This window comes from Alosa alosa, chromosome 1, assembly GCF_017589495.1.
Source record: "Alosa alosa isolate M-15738 ecotype Scorff River chromosome 1, AALO_Geno_1.1, whole genome shotgun sequence".
NCBI classification, from domain to species: Eukaryota; Metazoa; Chordata; class Actinopteri; order Clupeiformes; family Clupeidae; genus Alosa; species Alosa alosa.
Genome location: NC_063189.1, coordinates 34,235,651 through 34,255,501, shown reverse-complemented (window position 1 = coordinate 34,255,501; position 19,851 = coordinate 34,235,651). Strand labels below are relative to the sequence as shown.

At 44.9% G+C, this 19,851-nt stretch overlaps 1 protein-coding gene across 1 annotated transcript in view; it reads left to right on the top strand.

Annotated features, from left to right (window-relative positions):
* dchs2 (dachsous cadherin-related 2) overlaps positions 1–19,591 on the top strand; it is a 31,155-nt gene extending 11,564 nt beyond the window's left edge. The window contains 17 exon segments of the mRNA XM_048239512.1: positions 68–255; positions 485–584; positions 700–851; positions 1,041–1,875; positions 5,756–5,995; positions 7,717–7,851; positions 9,075–9,287; positions 9,474–10,361; positions 10,565–10,678; positions 11,613–11,824; positions 12,192–12,343; positions 12,813–12,943; positions 13,301–13,587; positions 14,221–14,362; positions 15,693–16,147; positions 16,149–17,082; positions 17,085–19,591. Of these exon segments, the coding sequence (XP_048095469.1) occupies positions 68–255; positions 485–584; positions 700–851; positions 1,041–1,875; positions 5,756–5,995; positions 7,717–7,851; positions 9,075–9,287; positions 9,474–10,361; positions 10,565–10,678; positions 11,613–11,824; positions 12,192–12,343; positions 12,813–12,943; positions 13,301–13,587; positions 14,221–14,362; positions 15,693–16,147; positions 16,149–17,082; positions 17,085–18,292 (6,386 nt within the window). The 3' untranslated portion in view covers positions 18,293–19,591.
* The last annotated feature ends 260 nt before the right edge of the window (positions 19,592–19,851 follow it).

The following is a 19,851-nucleotide window of genomic DNA, read 5'->3' as shown; positions in this document are numbered from 1 at the left end:
CTGAGACCATGGATATGTTCTTTCCTCTCCCACTCTTCTCTTTCTCTCTCCCTCTCTGCTGGCGTAGGTGAGATCATAAACTGGGTGGCTTTGGACCGGGAGCAGCAGACCCAGCATACTCTGAAGGTGATGGTGACGGATCAGGGACACCCACGCCTCAACGCCACAGCCACCGTCCACATCCTGGTGACAGACATCAATGACAACCCTCCTCAGTTCACACACCTCCCTACTGGCAAAGAGCTCAATCTGCAGGTCCTTCAAATCAACCTTTTGTATTTTACCTGTAGGCTGACATTCTGTTTATTTAAATAGTGTAGTGTAGGTGTTTTATTAAATACAATGCCTTCATTTTTTATATTTGGATAGGTACTCACCACTTTTCATTTTACTATTTCATGGTAATGCGAAACAGTGACCTCTGTTGTCATGAAATATGAGAGAAGATTAATCTAAATAGCTGAGACGAATTCTCCTCTCACAGGTGTGGGCTGGTTTACCAGGGGGTTCAGTGATCACCAGCATGTTTGCTAAGGACCTGGATGCAGGGGAAAATGGAACTGTCAAGTTCTCTCTGGAAACAGGTACATGCATTTAACATAGAACCAAATTGCTCATTAAACAGCCAAGGAGATTACTGTTGTTACATTCAGTCTGAACGAGAGGGTTTACTGACAAGTGAGCTGTGTGGTTTTGCAGACGTGGACCACTTTGAGATTGACCAGCGCAGCGGAGACATTAGGATGCGCAGTCCATTCTCCCAGAGTCCGCAGACACACTACACAATGACTGTAATTGCCAGGGACTGCGGCCCCATCCCCCTGGAGGAGAGAGCAGTAATTCACCTGCAGGTACAAGCACTGGGCAGTGGGCATGGTACTGCTCATGGTACATCCATCATTGACCCTAAAATACTTGATGAGATGAAATATATACTGTACTGTGTATTTACGTAGTAAAAGATCAGAGATCTTAGATTTGAGGCTATTGGCTCATATTTTGTCGTCATGATGAAGTTTTAATTACTCTGACCTTCTCAGATTCTCAACATTGGGAGAGTGAATGCCCGTTCTGAGTCGAGTATCAAGCACTTCTCAGTGCCAGAGAATGCCAAGCTGGGCACCGTCGTTGGCTCTCTGGGGCTGCCCAGGGCTCCCGCTGGGCAGGTGCGCTACTCCATCGCCGAGGGCGACGGCAGTCTGCACTTTGGCATGGACGCGTCGTCAGGAGACCTGTACGTGGCTCAGCCTCTGGACTACGAGGCGACGCAGCGCTACAGCCTCTCTGTGCGGGCAGAGGCACTGCCCGCCGTCAACGCGTCCATGCTGGTGGCGGTGATGGTGAGGGACGTGAACGACCACGCTCCCTGGTTCCCGGGCGCCAACGCCGTCCTGTCGCTCGGAGTCTATGAGGACGTGGCCGTGGGGACGGCGGTGTACGCCTTTAACGCGCGGGACGCCGACGGGAGCCTGCGCTACAGTGCCCTGCGCTACTCCCTCACTTTTGACCCCTCGTCTGGTGAAGGGGAGCTGCCGTTTCAGGTCCATCCCTCCACCGGAGTCCTTATGACCACCGCTCCGCTGGACCGCGAACGCTCTCCCATGTACATCGTCATGGTGACCGCCAGCGACCAGCCAGAGAAGGCAGCCAATCAGAAGCAAGCGTCCATCACTGCTCAGGTGTTCCTCCTGGACGTGAATGACAACAGTCCCGTCTTTGTGTCTGCGGACACCATCCGTGTGCTGGAGGACACGCAAGTTGGGAGTTTGGTGCATCATGTTATTGCCAGGGACACAGACGAGGGCAGAAACGGGCAGGTGACCTACAGCTTGCTGTCTGGAAATGAAGAGGGTCTGTTTGCTCTGGAGAATACAGGTATGCTCCCCTACTAATTATGACCGCCGCGCAGCGAAGCGGCGGTCATATAGGTTTAGTCAGATTTATTTATTTATTTATTTATTTTCTTTTTCGCATGCCCAAATTTCCGTCAATGATTCCCGGGACACTGAAAGACCGGGGTACACGAAACTTGGTGGAAATGTAACCCCACATGGATAGCATGGAACCATCGTTTTTCGTTTTGATCTGTAGCCTCCCCGCTGAATTGGACCCCGAAAGGAGGGTAGGGCAGACACAGTTTTCTGTGAATATCTCGAAAACCGTAGGGGTTTAGGAGGACCATTTCTTTTTTTGTATGTTGATCTCAAGGGGCCATGTCAACCCATTCCATAACCACTCATTTCATTTATAGCCACCTAGTTAAACACAAAAAAAGTAAAAATGAGGTGGTGTAATTGAAGGTATCTGTGACCTAACATAGTCAAACTGCACGAAATTGGAAGTGTAGGATCATTATGACACCCTCTGTATGCACGCCAAGTTTTGTGGAATTCCGTTCATGGGGGGCCACACAATAAATTAATTTAAGTTACTTTAAATTAGTTTATGTTCTCTTTTATGGTATGTTGGTCTCAAGGGCCCACATCAACCTGGCTCATAATCACTCATTTGTGATTTGCACACCCCCCCGGTAAAAAATGAAAATGCAATATTATTCTGCTTTAATCGCCCCTATCTTCAGTTAAGATGTTCAGAACTGCACCAAATTGTATGTGTATGATTGACCTGGCATTCTCTGGGGGTCTGGGGGTATGCCAAGTTTCGTAGAATTTCATCCATGGGGGGGTCTAAAAAAAAATTAGGTTATGTGTACATTTAGTGACTGTACACTCATTGGCCTGTAAATGGTGGGCACACATATAAACATGCACACACACAGGCACCCACATACTATCGGGTATTAGAGCGGCCGATACATAATTACAAATTCAGTAGGATCAAAAGAAAGCCAAAATAAATATTCATCATCATCATCATGGCTGCATTTTTCAGTATTGGCGATAAGTAGTCGTTTTGTCCACTAGATGGCGCATCGTTGCAGTGAGGCGTAATTTTGTTGGAAGTTAAAAAGTGGGTTGGGGAAAAAACAATGGACACTTCCTACAAGGACTGTAATTTACCGCAGCTAACATCTAATAAGGACAGGACGATGTTCACATGAAGTGTAATTCCCATTTCTTCTTGAAGCGAAATAAATCTGAGGATGTTTATCGGACATGCTTGGTTTTACTGCAGGTAACGTTAATCTTGTAATATCAATAAGGACCTAGGTAATGTTACCGTTAAGCGTTGGTTGAGTGATGGAGGCCCATTTGATTGATTGCATTTGTAGAAAACTATAAATGCGGTTATACCAAGCAAATTGATAGCAGCACTGTTTGTATCTTTTCGACTGTCATTTATTGCCGCGCTACAAAATCATTCTGTGCAATGGAAGATTTACCAACATTACACCGGTCTGATACAGTTTTGCCTATACATGCGTGAGACTGAGACGCCTGTTTATTTTGTTTTAAGTGCGTGCAGGGTGTGAGAGGGGAATCGATGTGCTTTGATTCCAGCTTGGTAGTTGTAGTCTGTGAAATTAAAAAACACGTGTGTGTGAAGTATCCAAACAATGACACCTTCATTTCATTATGGCTGCTTTAGCAACACACCTTAAGCTACTGTGTAGTGGGTCCCATTTAGAAGTGGCTACTTCATTCACGCTTTCCTTGACTCATGGAGCTGCGTGAATGTTATTACAACTTTTCGCCACGATATGGCAGTTTAAGTCCGCTTGATACTGTAAGTCGTAAGCCATTGGTTTCCAAAGGAGATTTTATTTGTGTCGCCAGCATAGCCTATTGACAATTTATGTTGTAAATAGGCCTACCTTATAATCCTACCTGTAGCTTAGGGAAGCTAACAGCTTTCTATTAGGATCTAGTTTGTTAGTTACAGTTTTGTCATAACTTCCTAATGCATTTTTGCATTTAGAATAGCCAGAGCGTGTATATCTCAATCTGAAAATTAAACAATATCGGGTGCCTATGGACTAGGCTGGGTGAACCTGATGATCTGCCCGCTATTTATTTTTTGATTTCTTAAAAGATTGAGCTTGGTCTGATGAAAGCCAGACTAGCCATAGACCTCAGTTACACAATGCAAGGGAACATGAATCAGCCTATATTTGCCTGAACAATAACGGACAAAAGCTCTTCAACTTTGGCCCATTAAAATGTGTATGAACAGTCTAGCTTAACGCATTTCATCAAGGCCCATTTGGACATGTCAGTTATTTGCACCACTGGTTAGATGTAAAACAGCATTTCGTTTCAGACTACTTTTACTTAATTTGTGCATTAACAATAACGTTTCAGACTACTGTTACTTAATTTGTGCATTGACAATAAAGTATTACATGAACTAAAGATGACTAAAATCTTATGTAGAAGAAGAAACATTCACAAAAAATCCATCCATCCAAAAATGACCTTTGTTTTTGATAGCTGTTGAAAACGGCATGGAACTGACAGAGATGTTTTTGTTTATAAATACATTAAAAAAAAAAAAATAATAATAATAAATAAATAACATTATGCTGATACCTTTTGCTTTTCCCAAATACAATGTAGCCTACAGGTGTAAGTGACCTTTCATCAATCCAGTTGCAATGGATGAACTGTGATGAACTGCCCTACTTGTGATTGTTTAGAGATTTTAAAGGTTTTATAACAATGCTACATCTTCTTTGGCTATTCTACAATCTATTCACCTTTTCAGCACCAGTAGGCTACTTTCTGTGCAGCCGCACACACACACTCAGGCATGCCAAACAAGCATACACAAAAGTTTCAAGAGTGGGGGATGGAGTAAAATATGGAGAGAAATTGAAGTGTGATTTATTTTCGCGGAATGGATGTACAGGACTGAGCGGCGGTCATATTTTGTACCGCTATGCGGTACATCTAGTCATAATAATAATAATAATTATAGCATAATACATGTAAACAGAATTCATCACACACTGGCTGTGTAAGGGATAATGTATAGAACGCCGGTCATTATGGGGAAAATAAGTCCCGACAGGGCGAACCGGTCTTGTTTCGCCCTAAAAGGACTTATTTTCCCATGATGACCGGCGTTCTATACATTATCCCGCTTATTATACGGCTACTTGCCAAAACGAAAAAATAAACTCCATGATATGTCTTTTTTTTTTTTTTTTTTTAAGTATATTTTTTGGGCTTTTAAGCCTTTAATGCGATAGGATAGTGAAGAGTGACAGGAAGTAAGTGGGAGAGAGTCTCGGGGTGGGATCCGGAAAGGACCACGGGGCGGGAATCGAACTTGGGGTCGCCGGCATATGGTGCAGGTGCCCCAGCCAGTTGTGCCACGGCTGGGGCCATGATATGTCTCTTTACACTTATTTGTTACCGTTTCGTCGTGGCTTTTGCTGAGAAACAAATAGTTCGCAACACACGCTGAACTTGAATCAAACATTCTTTAGAACACAGCTGATCAACCGTCTGCTTTCACTTTTGAATGAAGTTCCAAGCACAAACTCCGTTGCCATTGACAGCGGTCATTCTTGTTTTCAGAGGTCCTTTCCCAAGAAATAATGACCGCTAGAACTTTCGGAAATCCCATTCAAGTCAATGGAGCATTCTACTTGCATTGTGAAGAGCCGTATAATAATCCAAGATAACTGACATATATTCCCTCTCACAAACACCAAGCATAAGCGAGTGTAGTATCTTTATTGTACGTACACATTTTATGTATTTAAATACCTGGTAGTGGGTTTTCTATACTGTACCACGGATGTTGATATGCCAACTGTATTATGTGCAATTGGCTTGTTTGTCTGCAGGCCTCCTTCATCTGACTTCCCCTCTGGACTATGAGAGCAGGTCTGCGCACACCCTGACCATCTTGGCCTCAGATGGCGGCCACCAGTCGCTCTCCTCCACCCAAGCCCTCACTGTGTCTGTGGGGGACGTCAACGACCAGGCCCCCCAGTTCCAGCAGAGCGTCTACAATGCCAGTGTGTCCGAGAACCGAGAGCCTGGAGAACACGTTATCACTGTGACTGCCTCTGATGGAGACTCAGGTACCTCATGTTACCATCCTGAGGGTAGTTATCTTTGCCACTAGATGGCAGTACTATTTTTACTTATTTTAAGGGGTTGTGCTATGAGGAATAGAACACCAATATCTGAGTAAAGGAAAGCTATACGTTTCCTGAATTACACTGTTTGTGATGCACACAGACTCAAACACTGAATTATCTGATTGACCTGTTGTGTGTATTTCTCTGTTAATGACCATGTCTCTTAAATGCCCTGCTTACACCGTATGTGCTGTTAGCTCCACAGATCAATGAAAAGGACCTGTGGTATACTAAGATCAGGATGAGTCAGCCCATAATTATTTTCTCTGCAGCTGCTGCTATCTAGACATAAAAACCTGGCTGTGGCTCTGGTTCAGAATTTGCAGGTCAAGGCTTTCGTAAAATATTCCCCAAAGGCTTTTTTAAGTGGAGAAGCACATAGGCCATTCCCGTTTAGTGGCGTAATGTTTATTTGCCTTACAGTATTTCACATTGCCCCTTACATTGAGCTGAATTAGGCTCTGTTGACCTTAATTACATAGGTAAATCAACACGCTGGCGTGCTCATTTTCACACGCTGCACGCCTCTCGCCCAATCTCTGTGCCTGTCCAAATATTGACGATTCCTCAACACTCGTGTGGAAATTCCTCTGCCAGTGTATCGGTGTCCCTCTCCGCTGGTGAGCCTGACATTCTTTGAGTGTGAATTGTCCAAGAACAGCAATCAAACGCTCTCCTTTGTAAGCTCTTGCGATGATTCTATAACCAAAACCATCTGTGCTAATAACACTGTTTTTTTTTTCCTGAGCCCATCCCCTGACAGAGTCGTAGGCCGTTCATTTCAAATTTGACATAGATGTCCACTGAAGCTGCTCCCATACTGACATTTGGTCCAGGATTTTCCGCTTTGTTCAGCCCTGTCGTTTGAAAGGTTTTCTTGTGCATCGTACTCTTTGTCAGACGTGCGGCAGAATTTCTTGGCCTGAAACTCTGGAAAGCGAATGTTAGGCCCCAGTTGAAGGAAAACTTATGAGGGCGAGCTGGAGAGAAATGTGTTTGTTACCCCCATTTACATTAATGATGTATAGGAATTTGATTACGAATCAGAATGAGATAGCATTGTATATTTTTGTAGAGACTTACTTGGCAGGGCATGTGCGTGTATCCGTTCTCAAACTAAAGAGAGGAAGAGCGAGCTTAAGTTTGAGTTCATTCAGGCTGGTTTGTACCATAGCTTTCCTCCAAAGGAGTGTTTGTGGTCTTTTTCGTTAAACATGTCAGATCATATCTGTGGTTGATTTATCCCTTTAGCACTGTTTCCAATTTGCTGATGAGATAAGAAAAAGCACAGGCTCATAATCGGCCTTGACCTAATGAGGTGTGAAAAAGGAGACTTTGGAATGGACGATATTTACGTGTCACCCTAAGCTTAGGTGGAGAATTTTTTTTTTGTTAATTCATTCACAAAATAGCCACCTTCATTCATTGTACTCAAACCTATTCTGATTTGATTTGATATGAGATTCTTGTCCCTATATGTGATGGATTTACCTTCTGAACACATTCTAACATCAGTATTTGAACAGGTCTTCCCATTTTCCACTTTCAACATGTGTCAACTCTTTCTCCTGTGTGTGTGTGTGTGTGTGTGTGTGTGTGTGTGTGTGTGTGTGTGTGTGTGTGTGTGTGTGTGTGTGTGTGTGTGTGTGAATATTGCACAGCTGAGAATGCTGCGATTTACTACAGTCTGCTGCCTGGCCCTGGCTACAACCTTTTCAGCATAAACTCTCACACAGGCGAGGTCCGCACTGCTGCACATCTCGACCGTGAGCTCCATCAGGCTTTCACCCTGAGAGGTGAGTGCATTTGGCCATTGTGTGGAAAACCCTTACCATGTAGTCCACAGCTAAAGAAGACTTGGGGACACTTTACTGTGTCAGTGAACGTGAGCTGCCTTTGATTGATGCTGTCAAAGTCATTTGATATAGTATAAAATGTTTGAAATTTAGAGGTTTGTTTTGTAAATGTAAAATGTAATATTCCAAACCTAGAAACTCATCCAGAAGTCTACACGCACACACACGCGTGCACTCAGACACACACACAGACACACACTCATGCACACAAATTCATTCAAGCAAACTTGAATTACTCTTTACTCTCTCTCTCTCTTTCTCGCTCTCTGAGGTCACTCTTTTGCCCTCTCACATCTGGTTTCACCGTCTGGCTCTGTAAAGCAGATAGCAGATTTTTCAGCAGTCCTGCCATGCAATGCAGGGCAATAAATAATAACGGGCTGATACACTCTCTGACTGCAACCTTGTTGACTGGCCAGATTTATGGATCAGGCTCTTTTAAGAGCCGTCAGAGATGTTTGTGCGTTTCGCTGGACCACTGAAATATTTTTTTACTGTAGGCTGAGCCAGTATTAAGACATTTTCATTTTCCTCCTGAAAAGTTTATGTCTAAAGCATGCATTTGTATTGAGGGCATTTGCTTTCAGATGTAACAGATGACAATGTTTGTGCTGTCTAGAATGACGAGAACAATTACAGCTAATGACAGACTACAATAACTGGATCTTGATACGATTTTATGTCTGGCAAGAGTTATTGGATGATGGATTAGCTTATTAAGTGCCTGAACAAGTGTCGGACTGGTTTTCAGCTGATAGGGGGAGGGTACAGGAAGCAGAGCCTGATGAGGTTCCATCTGTGAGTTTTGTTTGAAGTTTTCGAACCACAGTAACACTTGCATAAAACCAGAAATGAGTAAAGTATTGATTTGATTCAGTTTGCAATTATGGTCTCAATTTCATGGATCTCTCACTCTAGACACCCTAATACACAGACATCGTAACTTAAATCTGTGCCAGCATTTTCAAATTTCTTTATGTGTATGAAGACTTCACTTTGTGGCTTCCCAGGGATAGTGTTTCAGTTGTGATACCTCCCATACTTTCAAGCTGCTATCATGGAATTGTGATGGTTATGTACGGCATCTAGATACTGAAATCATAATCGATTTCCCAATGGTCTCTCTGGCCTGCTGTGTCTGTTCCTCTGCCACGGGCTCACAGTCCATGGTCGGGACAGTGGGCTTCCCTCTCTGTCAGGCACGACCACCATCCTGTGTTCCGTTCTGGACGAGAACGATAACGCGCCGGAGTTCATGCAGCCCACAGTGCACATCAGCATTCCGGAGAACCTTCCCCCCGGAGTGGTCCACACGGCCCAGGCATCGGACCCCGACAGTGGCCCCAACAGCACCATCACATACTCACTGGAAGATGGTGGGTGGCTCACAAATGCATTTGAAGGACTAAATAATTTCATAGTCCTATCATATTTATACTCTTTGGCACTGTTTATTTTTTAACATCTCTGTATGTTTTTTTTTTTGTTGCTTTCTCTGTAGTTTTTGTTATTCTTTCTCTTTTGTGATTTATCTGTAACAATGCTTTCCATCTCTCCTGAAGATGAAGCTGGTAGTTTTGCGATCAATCCCACTACGGGGGCGGTGAGTGTGACTCAGCCTCTCGACCGGGAGGAGCGTGACAACTACACCCTGCTCATCACCGCCACAGACCAGGGTCCGACACCGCGGAGCTCCACCTCCCAGCTCCACGTTACCCTGCTGGACGAGAATGACCACAGCCCGGCCTTCACCCGCAAGAGCTACCGCGCCACCGTCAGCGAGGCTCTTCCCGTGTGGCTCGAGGTCCTCCGCCTGAGTGCGCGGGACCCCGACCTGGGCCCCAGCGGTGAGGTCACCTTCTCGCTGGCCGAGGACTCCCTGGGGGCCTTCTCCGTGGAGCCGTCCACTGGGGTGGTGCTCACCAGCCGGCCACTGGACCGCGAGACGCGCTCGCAGTACAGCTTCCGCGCCGTGGCCACCGACGGCTGCACTCAGGGGCCTCGCAGCTCGGTCGCCATGGTGACGGTGCAGGTGGAGGACGTCAACGACAACGCGCCCGCGTGCCTGAGCGAGCCTGTCCGCGGATCGGTCACGCTGGGGATGGCCAAGGGAAAGACTGTGGCCGTGGTGGTGGCCGAGGATCCCGACCAGGGCACTAACGGCACAGTGGTGTTCAGTCTGACAGACGGAGGCGAAGTGGACGACGATGGCGGCGGCGGAGGAGGAGGAGTGTTTGAGATTGGGCGGACCTCTGGGGAGGTGCGGCTGATGCGTCCGCTCCCCGACGGCGCCTCCGGGACGAGGGTGCTGCACGTGCAGGCCGCAGATCAGGGCCAGCCACCGCTCACATCCACCTGCCTGGTGCTGCTGCAGCTGAACGGGGAGGACGAAGGGCTGCGCTTCACCGAGCAACTCTACGAGGTGGCCATTCCGGAGAACAGCATGACTGGTAATACTCTGCCAATGGAACTGTTTTTAATTCAATTCAAATTCAAGCAGAATAATGCAGAATCACTGAATTTAGTGTGTGTGTGTGTGTGTGTGTGTGTGTGTGTGTGTGTGTGTGTGTGTGTGTGTGTGTGTGTGTGTGTGTGTGAGCAATGATCTTTGACTGAACTATAGTGATCTGGGTTGGTGTGTTATGTTGTTCAGGTTCCTGGGTGGCAAATGTGGTGGCCCATGACCAGACAACAGATGGAGGAGCCATAATCTACAGCATCTTCAATGGCAATGAGAATGAGGTCTTCACCATAAATCCTCTCACAGGTAAGAAGAACACTACAAAAAGCCCTACCAGCCCCAGCCCCCCTCTGCCTGTCTGTCTCTGATGTTGCTACCCGCTACCCTGGAAACCTCACTTGCACTCACTCATAGTAATCTGTCTCTCTGCCAGAAACATACCAAATGCCCCAAACATCCACCCACCATTTCCATGCTCTGTCGTGGGCTAATAGCAGGACTTATCCATCCTTCAGATCACTCTTCCAAAAAGGCATTTTTTCCTTCACTAGTAATTAGCATAGTAAGCCCAACCAAATCCCCTTGGATGGCTAGCGTTCCAGGCATCTTAAAAACCGCAGTCTGTGACAGCGAGAGGTCACTGTCAGCCCGTCCAGCTGCCATCTTTGAGAGCTTTGAGTTTTGAGGAGTATTATTCTCCCGCAAACATGGCAGGCGTTTCCCTTATGTGTTTTTTTCTTTCTATAAGCCATATGTGAATGCACTCTTTTGCCGTAAACATCTGAAATTCCCTTGAAAACGTTTTTGTTTTGTTTTCGTTTTTTTTTTTTTTTTTGGTGGTGACCAACAAGCAGAAAATGTCAATGTTGAATGTTAACTTACCTTGCCTAAATTCAGAGACGTGGCACTGATGGGTTGTGATATAAATATAACCCTAGCGTTCCATACAATCCAGGATATTCCCACCCCAGAATCTTTTATTGTTTAACCATCTTTTGTGGGATTTATGTAACATTATAGTAGTTTGGAAGTCAGTCAGACAGAATAAATGTGAAACTCAACCAAAATTGGGCAATTTGCTTAAATATGGTTTCAAGTTTGGGAGAGTTCAAAAACTCATATCCTGGGAATCAAAGGCTGGATATAGAAAAATCGTCTATTTGTAAAGGCATCAGTGAGCTGTCTTACTCAAAAAGCTGTCAAAAATCGACTGAATTCATTAAGAATGTTCTTATTGCAGGTGATATAACAGTGAAGGAGCAGAGTTGCCTTGATTATGAGAGCAATAAGAGAGCTCATCTAGTGGTGCTGGCAGAAAACAGCCAGCAGACCACCTATGCACGGGTGACTGTCAATCTCCAGGATGTGAACGACAACATGCCTACATTTAAACAGGCATATTACAGAACGGCAGTCTGGGAAGGACAAATACATAACACATATGTCATGCAGGTAAGAGCAGTGACCGTTAACACACGTCCAAATTTATAATTGAGTAAATACTGAACTATCCATTGGATTGAAATAAGACATTTACAGTCCATGGAGCTGTCTGAGACGTGTCCTCTGTCTGCACTGTATTTCATCATAGTAATCAATGCTAAATTCAGAGCTGAATTAACCCTTCTTGAATAGGAACCAAAACTATGATGGAGAATGAGACCAAAGCTGTCTAGGGCTGGCATTTCAAAGATATGTTATGTTTTGTAGTAAGCAATGTGGCTGGTTGTTGTCCAACCTTAGAGAGATAATATGTGAAGACACATACAGGAATGCATGTGATGCAGGCTGTTCCATTGCAATCTGCCATGTGTTATAGGCATTTGCCACTGATGCTGATAGCGGTGTGAATGGGCAGCTTGACTATTCCATCGTGTCCGGAAACCACAACGATGCGTTCATCATTGACTCAATGAGAGGAATTCTGGCCACTAACACAGTCCTGGACCGAGAAATCGTCTCATCTTACAAGTATGCCTAACCATCTTAACAAACCACATTGTTAAGGAGCTGGAAACCTTACAGTCATTTTGCCTATGCCACCCTGCCTTTATACATGTGAGACCAACAAATCCATGAGCCACTCAAATGCATTGCTATATACCTCTGGTCATTAAGCCTTGAATTTTTTGATCATAGTTTTGGTTATGAGTCAGCATAAGAAAATTACACCCAAATCCTATGCCTTATAAAAGTGGTACTTTTGTATTTTAATCAAAATTGTTGGTATATTTGTAATAGTGCCACTTCACAATTGTATGGCAGACTTGTGCATATATGGGGCCTTGTAAAAGGCTTGTATGAGTTTGAACATAAGCCATTCAGCGGAGCCTCTGTCTCGTCTGGCCATGTTGGCAGGCTCCGGTCGATCTCTCTCGGCTCTTTTGCAGCGCGGCCTCTCAGGCCTGTGGTGACTGTGGTGTTTGTGTGTGGACTACAGGTTGGTGTTGCAGGCAGTGGACCGGGGCAGCCCCCCTCTCACGGGCACCAGCACTGTCAGGGTTCAGGTGGTGGACGTGAACGACAACAGCCCTGCCATCCCACCCATGGAGCCAGTGGTGATCGCTGAGAGTGAGATACCATGCATCAGTCTCTACATCAGCACTTATAGGCCTGATAGGAGTGACTGGAGAGGCATTATGTAACGTCTACTGTATGCAATTGTGTCGTTATTGATGCCAGGTGTTCATTCTCATAATGACCATAAAGTCTTTACCTCTGATCTCCATGATCAAAGCATCATTTTAAATCCAGTTTTTTTTTTTTGTTCATGTTTGGCCAATGTCCCAGCATGCACTTAAGATAACGAATCTACCAGCAATAAATAGCTATGAAACTTTACTAATGATCATTTCAATTCACTGTAAAATCCATCACCTGAGAGAGTTTGGATGAATTAGGGATTTGTTTTGTTGTTTGTCCCATCAGATGTGCCCCCAGGCTCGGTTGTAACCCAGGTTACTGCCAATGATGTTGACCTGAGTTCCACTGTGACTTACCGCTTTTTGGGAGACATTGCAACCAATGGGAGCTTTGCCATTGACCGCTACACTGGGGTCATAAGTGTAACTCGCAGTCTGGACCATGAGGAGGTCACCGAGTACGTCCTGAGGGTACAGGCCTCAGACTCTGTCCACCAGACGGAGGCAGACGTGCATGTTCACGTGCTAGACGTCAATGACAACACTCCCACTTTTTCCCAGGAATCCTATCAGGTACAGTCAGAGACATGGTGTGTGGACTAAACTGATGAATGGATCTGTGTTTGTGAAGTAGAATTTGCTTTATTTTTGAAGTCAAATATTATTAATTAAATAATAATATTATTTTTGAATAGAATATAATTAATGTTATGAGTTATGAAGTAGAAGTCATAATGTTTGTATCTGCTTTTATCAAAGGAGTACCGTCACACCAGTGTGACGGGAATGTTGGGAAATTGACGTTCTAAAGAATATCTGGGTTCATTGAATTCAACATAGAATTTTAGAACCTTCAATTGTTGCGGAACTTAGAATGTTCAAAAACCTACACCTTTAACCCTTAAAGGAGTACCGTCACACCGGTGTGACGGGAATGTTGAGAAATTAACATTCTAAAGAATATCTGGGTTCATTGAATTCAACATAGAATTTTAGAACCTGCGGAACTTAGAATGTTCAAAAACCTACACCTTTAAGGGTTAAGGGTTAAAACTAGCCTGAAAAGTAACACTCAAGTATCTAAGTGGTATGAGGATAGGAGCTGTTTTACCACAGGATTCTTAAATGTCAGTGTAGTGAACGTTCGGCAATGTCTTCAGTTTTTGATTTGAAGCTTCTTGCTGATATTTGGCCGGTCATTTGTAGGTGACATTGCCAGAGCTGACATCCTCTGACACGTTTGTCCTGGCGGTGTCTGCCACAGACAGAGACTCTGGTCTCAACGGAAAGATTTCTTACAGACTTCTCTCTTCACCTCTGAAAGGCTTCTACATAGATGCACAAACTGGTAATGATTCAAGTTTCCTTCATTGTTTTAATGTAAATGAACAAAATAGAAAGTTCCTGGTATTTTTTTTTATTTGTAAAGATAGATAGATCTTTTTTTTTATTCATGTGAGAAATAGAAATGTGTGTTTAATATAATATTATGTATATGAATGTGAAGAAACCTTTTATATGGCACATATCCCTGGACTCATTTTCTCTGTTTGAATCAGTCATTAACAACCTTGAAATATACACCTCTGTCTGTAACAGAGTAACCTTTTTGGCTTGCGTCTTGAGAAATGATGGTGATCCACCAATGGACAGCTTTGATGTATCGTACAGTTGTTGTCACTACACCGGCACCAAACACTTAGCCTTCTCAGCAGAAAGTGAACAAGTAATTGCAAAGGGCCTTCCAAGGTTCACATGTGAAGCCTCTCACACTGAGCGCTTCTCTTGTTACTCCTCTTTGATTTCCCTGTATTTTCTCTGGCCTCGGCCGTCAGACGAGTTGCCCGTGCCAAGGCGAGCGGCCAAAAGATAATTCATGCCCGGTTCTGTCAGGCTTTCAGAGACATACTGTATGCATATTCATTTTTAAACCAGCAGTAGCCAGCAGTGTGACGTGTCTGTGACCGCTTTTGTTTCTTCTGCTTCATGAATTGATCTATCTGAAGGCCTCCTCAGTCCAGAAACCAAGCTGTTGATGAGGAATTATATGGGGAGGTGATGAATTGAAACTAATAACAAAAGATCTGTTGTAGAGTGATATCTTTGGTTATCTGTCTTTTATTTATAAAAAAAAAACTGTAACGCAACCATCTCTTCGAAGACAGTACAAGATGGATTGAGGCCAACAGAACAAAGTCTTGGGTCCAGGGAATAGAAAGCTGTCGGCCATTTTCCTCATTTAAGCTTGATTTGCAACATCTGTTTGTTTTGAGGGCCAAAGCCAAATAGCTGAAGAAATGGGCACGCCATGTTTTGTGTTATAGTGACAAATGGGAAGTGAAACTTGGACTCGAATCAGCCAGAGGACTAAGCGCTCAACAATCTTGCTTCTATGTCAAAGAAATCTGCAATTAGCCATTGCCTTGCTCTGTTCAATTAGCACATACTCAAATGTGCTCAAAGGTTTATGTGTGTCACTTATGAATGATGTGTTCCTTAATGAAATGCAATACAGAATGGCCAAACTATTCCCCATGATGGATGCTGATTTTCTTTCTATGGAAAATGACTACCTTTATGTATTGAAATTTGAGTCTGTAACTAAATTCTTGCACAAATGAACTTGATAGATATGATTGAAAATTAAATAAATATTTTTTTTTATCTCTGTCTTCTAGGCTCTGTGTTCACAAACAAACCTTTGAAGTATGTTTCTGATGGCAACATGATCCAGCTCCTAGTTGAGGCTCGGGACAGTGGAGACCCCTCCCTCTCTAGTGTGACCTCTGTGGATATACAGGTGATGGACGCCAATGACCACGCCCCTTTCTTCCTGCAAAACACCTATCAGGTGACCTCACCTGAGGATACGCCCTTGGGCACCACCCTCTTGACCCTTACAGCAGAAGATGAGGACTATTCGGGAGAAAACACCTTCCTTGAGTATGCCATCACTGGAGGTAACGAAGAGAGGCACTTTTGCCTGGAGGTCATCACAGTTCATTTGGAAGATCAGCCGAGGACTGTGGCTCAGTTGGTCCTTTGTGACTCACTGGACCGCGAGACCACAGAGGCTTACTCCCTGACCGTGACCGTGTCTGACAGAGGGGTGCCCTCACTCAATAGCTTCGCCGACCGTGTCTGTGACCGTCCTCGATGTAAACGACCACGCACCTGCTTTTGGAAGCTCCGAGTACCACGCCCAGGTCCGTGAGAACAGTCCACCTGGCACTTTTCTTGTTCAGGTGGCAGCTCTTGATCCTGATCAGGGGCTTAATGGGATGGTCAAGTATGACATTGTCTCTGGAAATAGTAAAGGCCATTTGAGGCTGGATTCCTTGACTGGGGTGCTAGAGGTCAACCATACATTGGACTATGAGGAAGAGTCCAAGTACACCTTGACCATACAAGCATCGGATGGAGAAGTACAAGGCAACAGAAGAGTTTCTTTTGCAGTCATTTTTATTTCTGTGCAGGATGAGAATGACAATTCCCCGTACTTCACCCATCCCACTGTGAACTGCTCTGTGCTAGAGAACCAGCCTGCGTTCACCCCAGTGTGCATGGTCCATGCCATCGATCAGGACGCTGGCCCATTTGGGAGGGTCATCTACTCTATCTTGACCTCCTGCTTCATGGATTATGGCAGTGGGAACCCTGACAGGAAGGAGGCCTTCGCCATCGACCCTCTGACGGGGGACATTCACACCAGACAGACCTTTGATTATGAGCGTGAGAATGAGTACTGTTTTGTGGTGGAGGCCAGAGATAAGGGTGATCAGGTGGCAACTGTCAGGGTGCAAGTGGACATTGAAGGTGTGGACGAGTTCAGTCCAGTGTTTACCCAGAAGCTATATCGCTTCCTTTTGCCCGAGAACTCTCGACTGGGTCACACACTGGGCCAGGTCATGGCCATGGACCATGACGGAGGCTTAGATGGAGCGGTCGAGTACTCCCTGGCGGAGCCATCTCCATTCTTCGGTGTGAATAAAACAACAGGCGCCGTCTACATCTCCGGTCCAGTGTACAGGAGGAGAGGGAGCTCTGACACCGACGGCATGGTGGAGCTCCGGTGCTGGCCGGCAGTCCAAAGTTTGACTCCAAGTCAAGCTCCTGTATGGTCATTGTAAATATCTCCAACTCAGCAGAGGCTCTCACAGGGATGTCTTTGAGTGTGCAGACAGTCAGCCTTAGCGCAGCTTTGACCATCTTCCTCTTGCTGCTGGTCAGCTTTGTGGCCCTTGTTCTGCGGTACAAGACCAAGGAGGCCGCGCTCAAGAAAGCCGCCTCTATTGCCGCCAACTTGAACCATGGAACTGGCACGTTTGGACGGAAGGGTGGCTCTCATCAAAACGGCATCAACCTACATGAAATGCGAGGACAAATGCGCGCCAAGCTGGACATCTCTCGCCCCTTGCAGATGTCGGACAGGAGTCTACGGGGCTCAGCAGAGGGTGAGACCGCAGAGGACCAGGAGATCAAAATGATAAACGAGTACACCTGCTTCAAGAGATCTGGCTCAGCCCTCAGCGACCAAGAATCCCAGGTACTAGACTCAGGACTTGCCAGGGACTCAGACCAGCTGTCCTGCCACTCTGAGGAACGGGAGCCCCCGGTCACCTCATCGTTTGCAGTGGGCCTGGGGGCAGGCATGGCCAGTGCTGAGAGCCTTCATAACTTCAAGGAGGAGGGAGGCGGCGAGGGGATGCTGCCGCGTGTGCTGAATGTCAGAGATGTGGAGGACACGATGAGAGGCTACGTCCCTCTGTCAGACACTCAGGCGTCGGTAGGGGGGTCACTGGCCTCGCTGATCTGCCCAGAGGAACAGCTCAGGGGGAGCTACAGCTGGGACTACCTGCTCAACTGGGAGCCCCGCTTCCAGCCGCTGGCGTCCGTGTTCACCGACATCGGCTCGCTGCCCGACGAGGAGGCCGCTGGACACAGCTCAGCATCGGAACTGGCCAGTCTGATGCGCCCCCCGCCGCTCATCACTGCAGTGGCACAGCCGGGCATACGGGCTGTTCCTCCGCGGATGCCCCCTAAAATGCCAACCCTGGTTAGGCGACCGTCTTACCCCAAATATGCCTACTCTCCACTGGGTCGTAACACAGGACTGACTCCCTCAGCGATGACGCCCAGTTTCTCACCCTCTCTGTCCCTGCTCACCATGAGGACTCCCAACGCTTCCCCAGTGGTCTCTGAGACGGGGCTGGGGGTACGCACCAAAACCACCACCCTTCCTGGGAGTTTCATCTGTGATGGGGAAATACAGGTCTAACCCTCTGTAAGTAGGCTACATGTAACATAGGGCAGTTTCTCTCTAAAATGGAAGTGGCTCATCGGATTTGTCTTTGTCTGGATATTCACTTCAATTTCAGTGGTGAAGCCATATCTTGAAATATGAAGTATGTTTAATGTTCATATTGGACCAGATGATGTCCTAAATTGCAGAGGTCCAATGAGTCTGTGAAATCGCTACAGTTTATTTTATGTGAAATTGAAGTTTTATGTACCAGTGTGCTTTAGCAGGGTATGCTTTGTGACTGTGATCATAGCAGGGCAGTACTGCCAAATGATGTCTGTTATGTCTCTGATCAGATCTATCAATAAAGAACCCAGCTGAGCATCATATGAGCCCAACAGAATGAAAAGACTAGTTGTGCAACTAAGCCCAAACATGAAGGCCAGCTTCCTCTGTCTTTGAAGACTGTTCCAGTGTAGAGATTTGATCTACCAAACACTCTCATTTATTTGTCTGTCAATGGGGGCCTAATCATTTCAGCACCCTCTTACATAATGAGATCAGATGGAGATTTGGCCTGTATTGTGTTTTGTGGTCGTTATCTCAAGGGAAATCACTTTGCATGAAATTAATTAGTGTGAAGAGCCATCTGTAAACAGTATAATTTATTTCAGTTTTAAGCATTCTACAGTCTCATGTCCTTACCACAGTTAAGAAACATTGATCTTGTTGTACAGATACGTTTTCAAAAACAATAATGTCCACTGATGCAGAGGATATTAATAATATTTATGGTACTTCAAAAAAGTATAAAACTCATTCATGAAGAATCACTATGCAAGCTAAAATCAATAAGGCTTTATTTGTGTCTACAGAGCAATGCTTGAAGTTTAGAACCTTGCTGTGGCTAGCTAGCAGCTAGCAAAGACATCCACAGAAAAAGATTTTTGTATCTTTCCCTCCTTGCTTGATTAACTATTAATAATGAAAAAATTAAACATTGTACATGTGCTCCAGTATATTGTAAACAAACATCTCACTAAAAAAAAGATGTCCTTTGATTTTGAAATCCTGCCTCTCGTTGAGTCAGATTAATCAGTTTTGCAAAGCTGTACTGTGAGATGGATTCCAGTTTTTATTTTGTTTTGGTTTTTTTTAAACAGCACTTTATTGTACAGTGAGTATTATTATACACTGAGTTGAGTGATTTTATTTTGTTAATACTAATGTCAGTTTGATAAATGTTTTGTTACTTTACTAATCCTTAACTGATGATGGGATGAATTATGGTTAATGTGTTGGACACATAATTATGATAATAAATGGGTGATCTTAGTTTGGTTGTTCTTACTCACAAAGGTCTTTTAACCACTACAAAAATCATGTTGTTGATGTGTAGGCAGCTGCTCCAGATTTTGTTCTATTATCTAATATTAAGTTTCACTGATCCGTGATCACAGCTTTATAGCTTCAGTCATTGAAATGAAATTGCTATGGGGTGTTAGATTCAGGTTGTAAAAATGGAAAACTGTGATGCTTGTAAGAGAATTACTTAGATTATGTTTAGCCTTTAACGTTGTGCATATAACATTTAT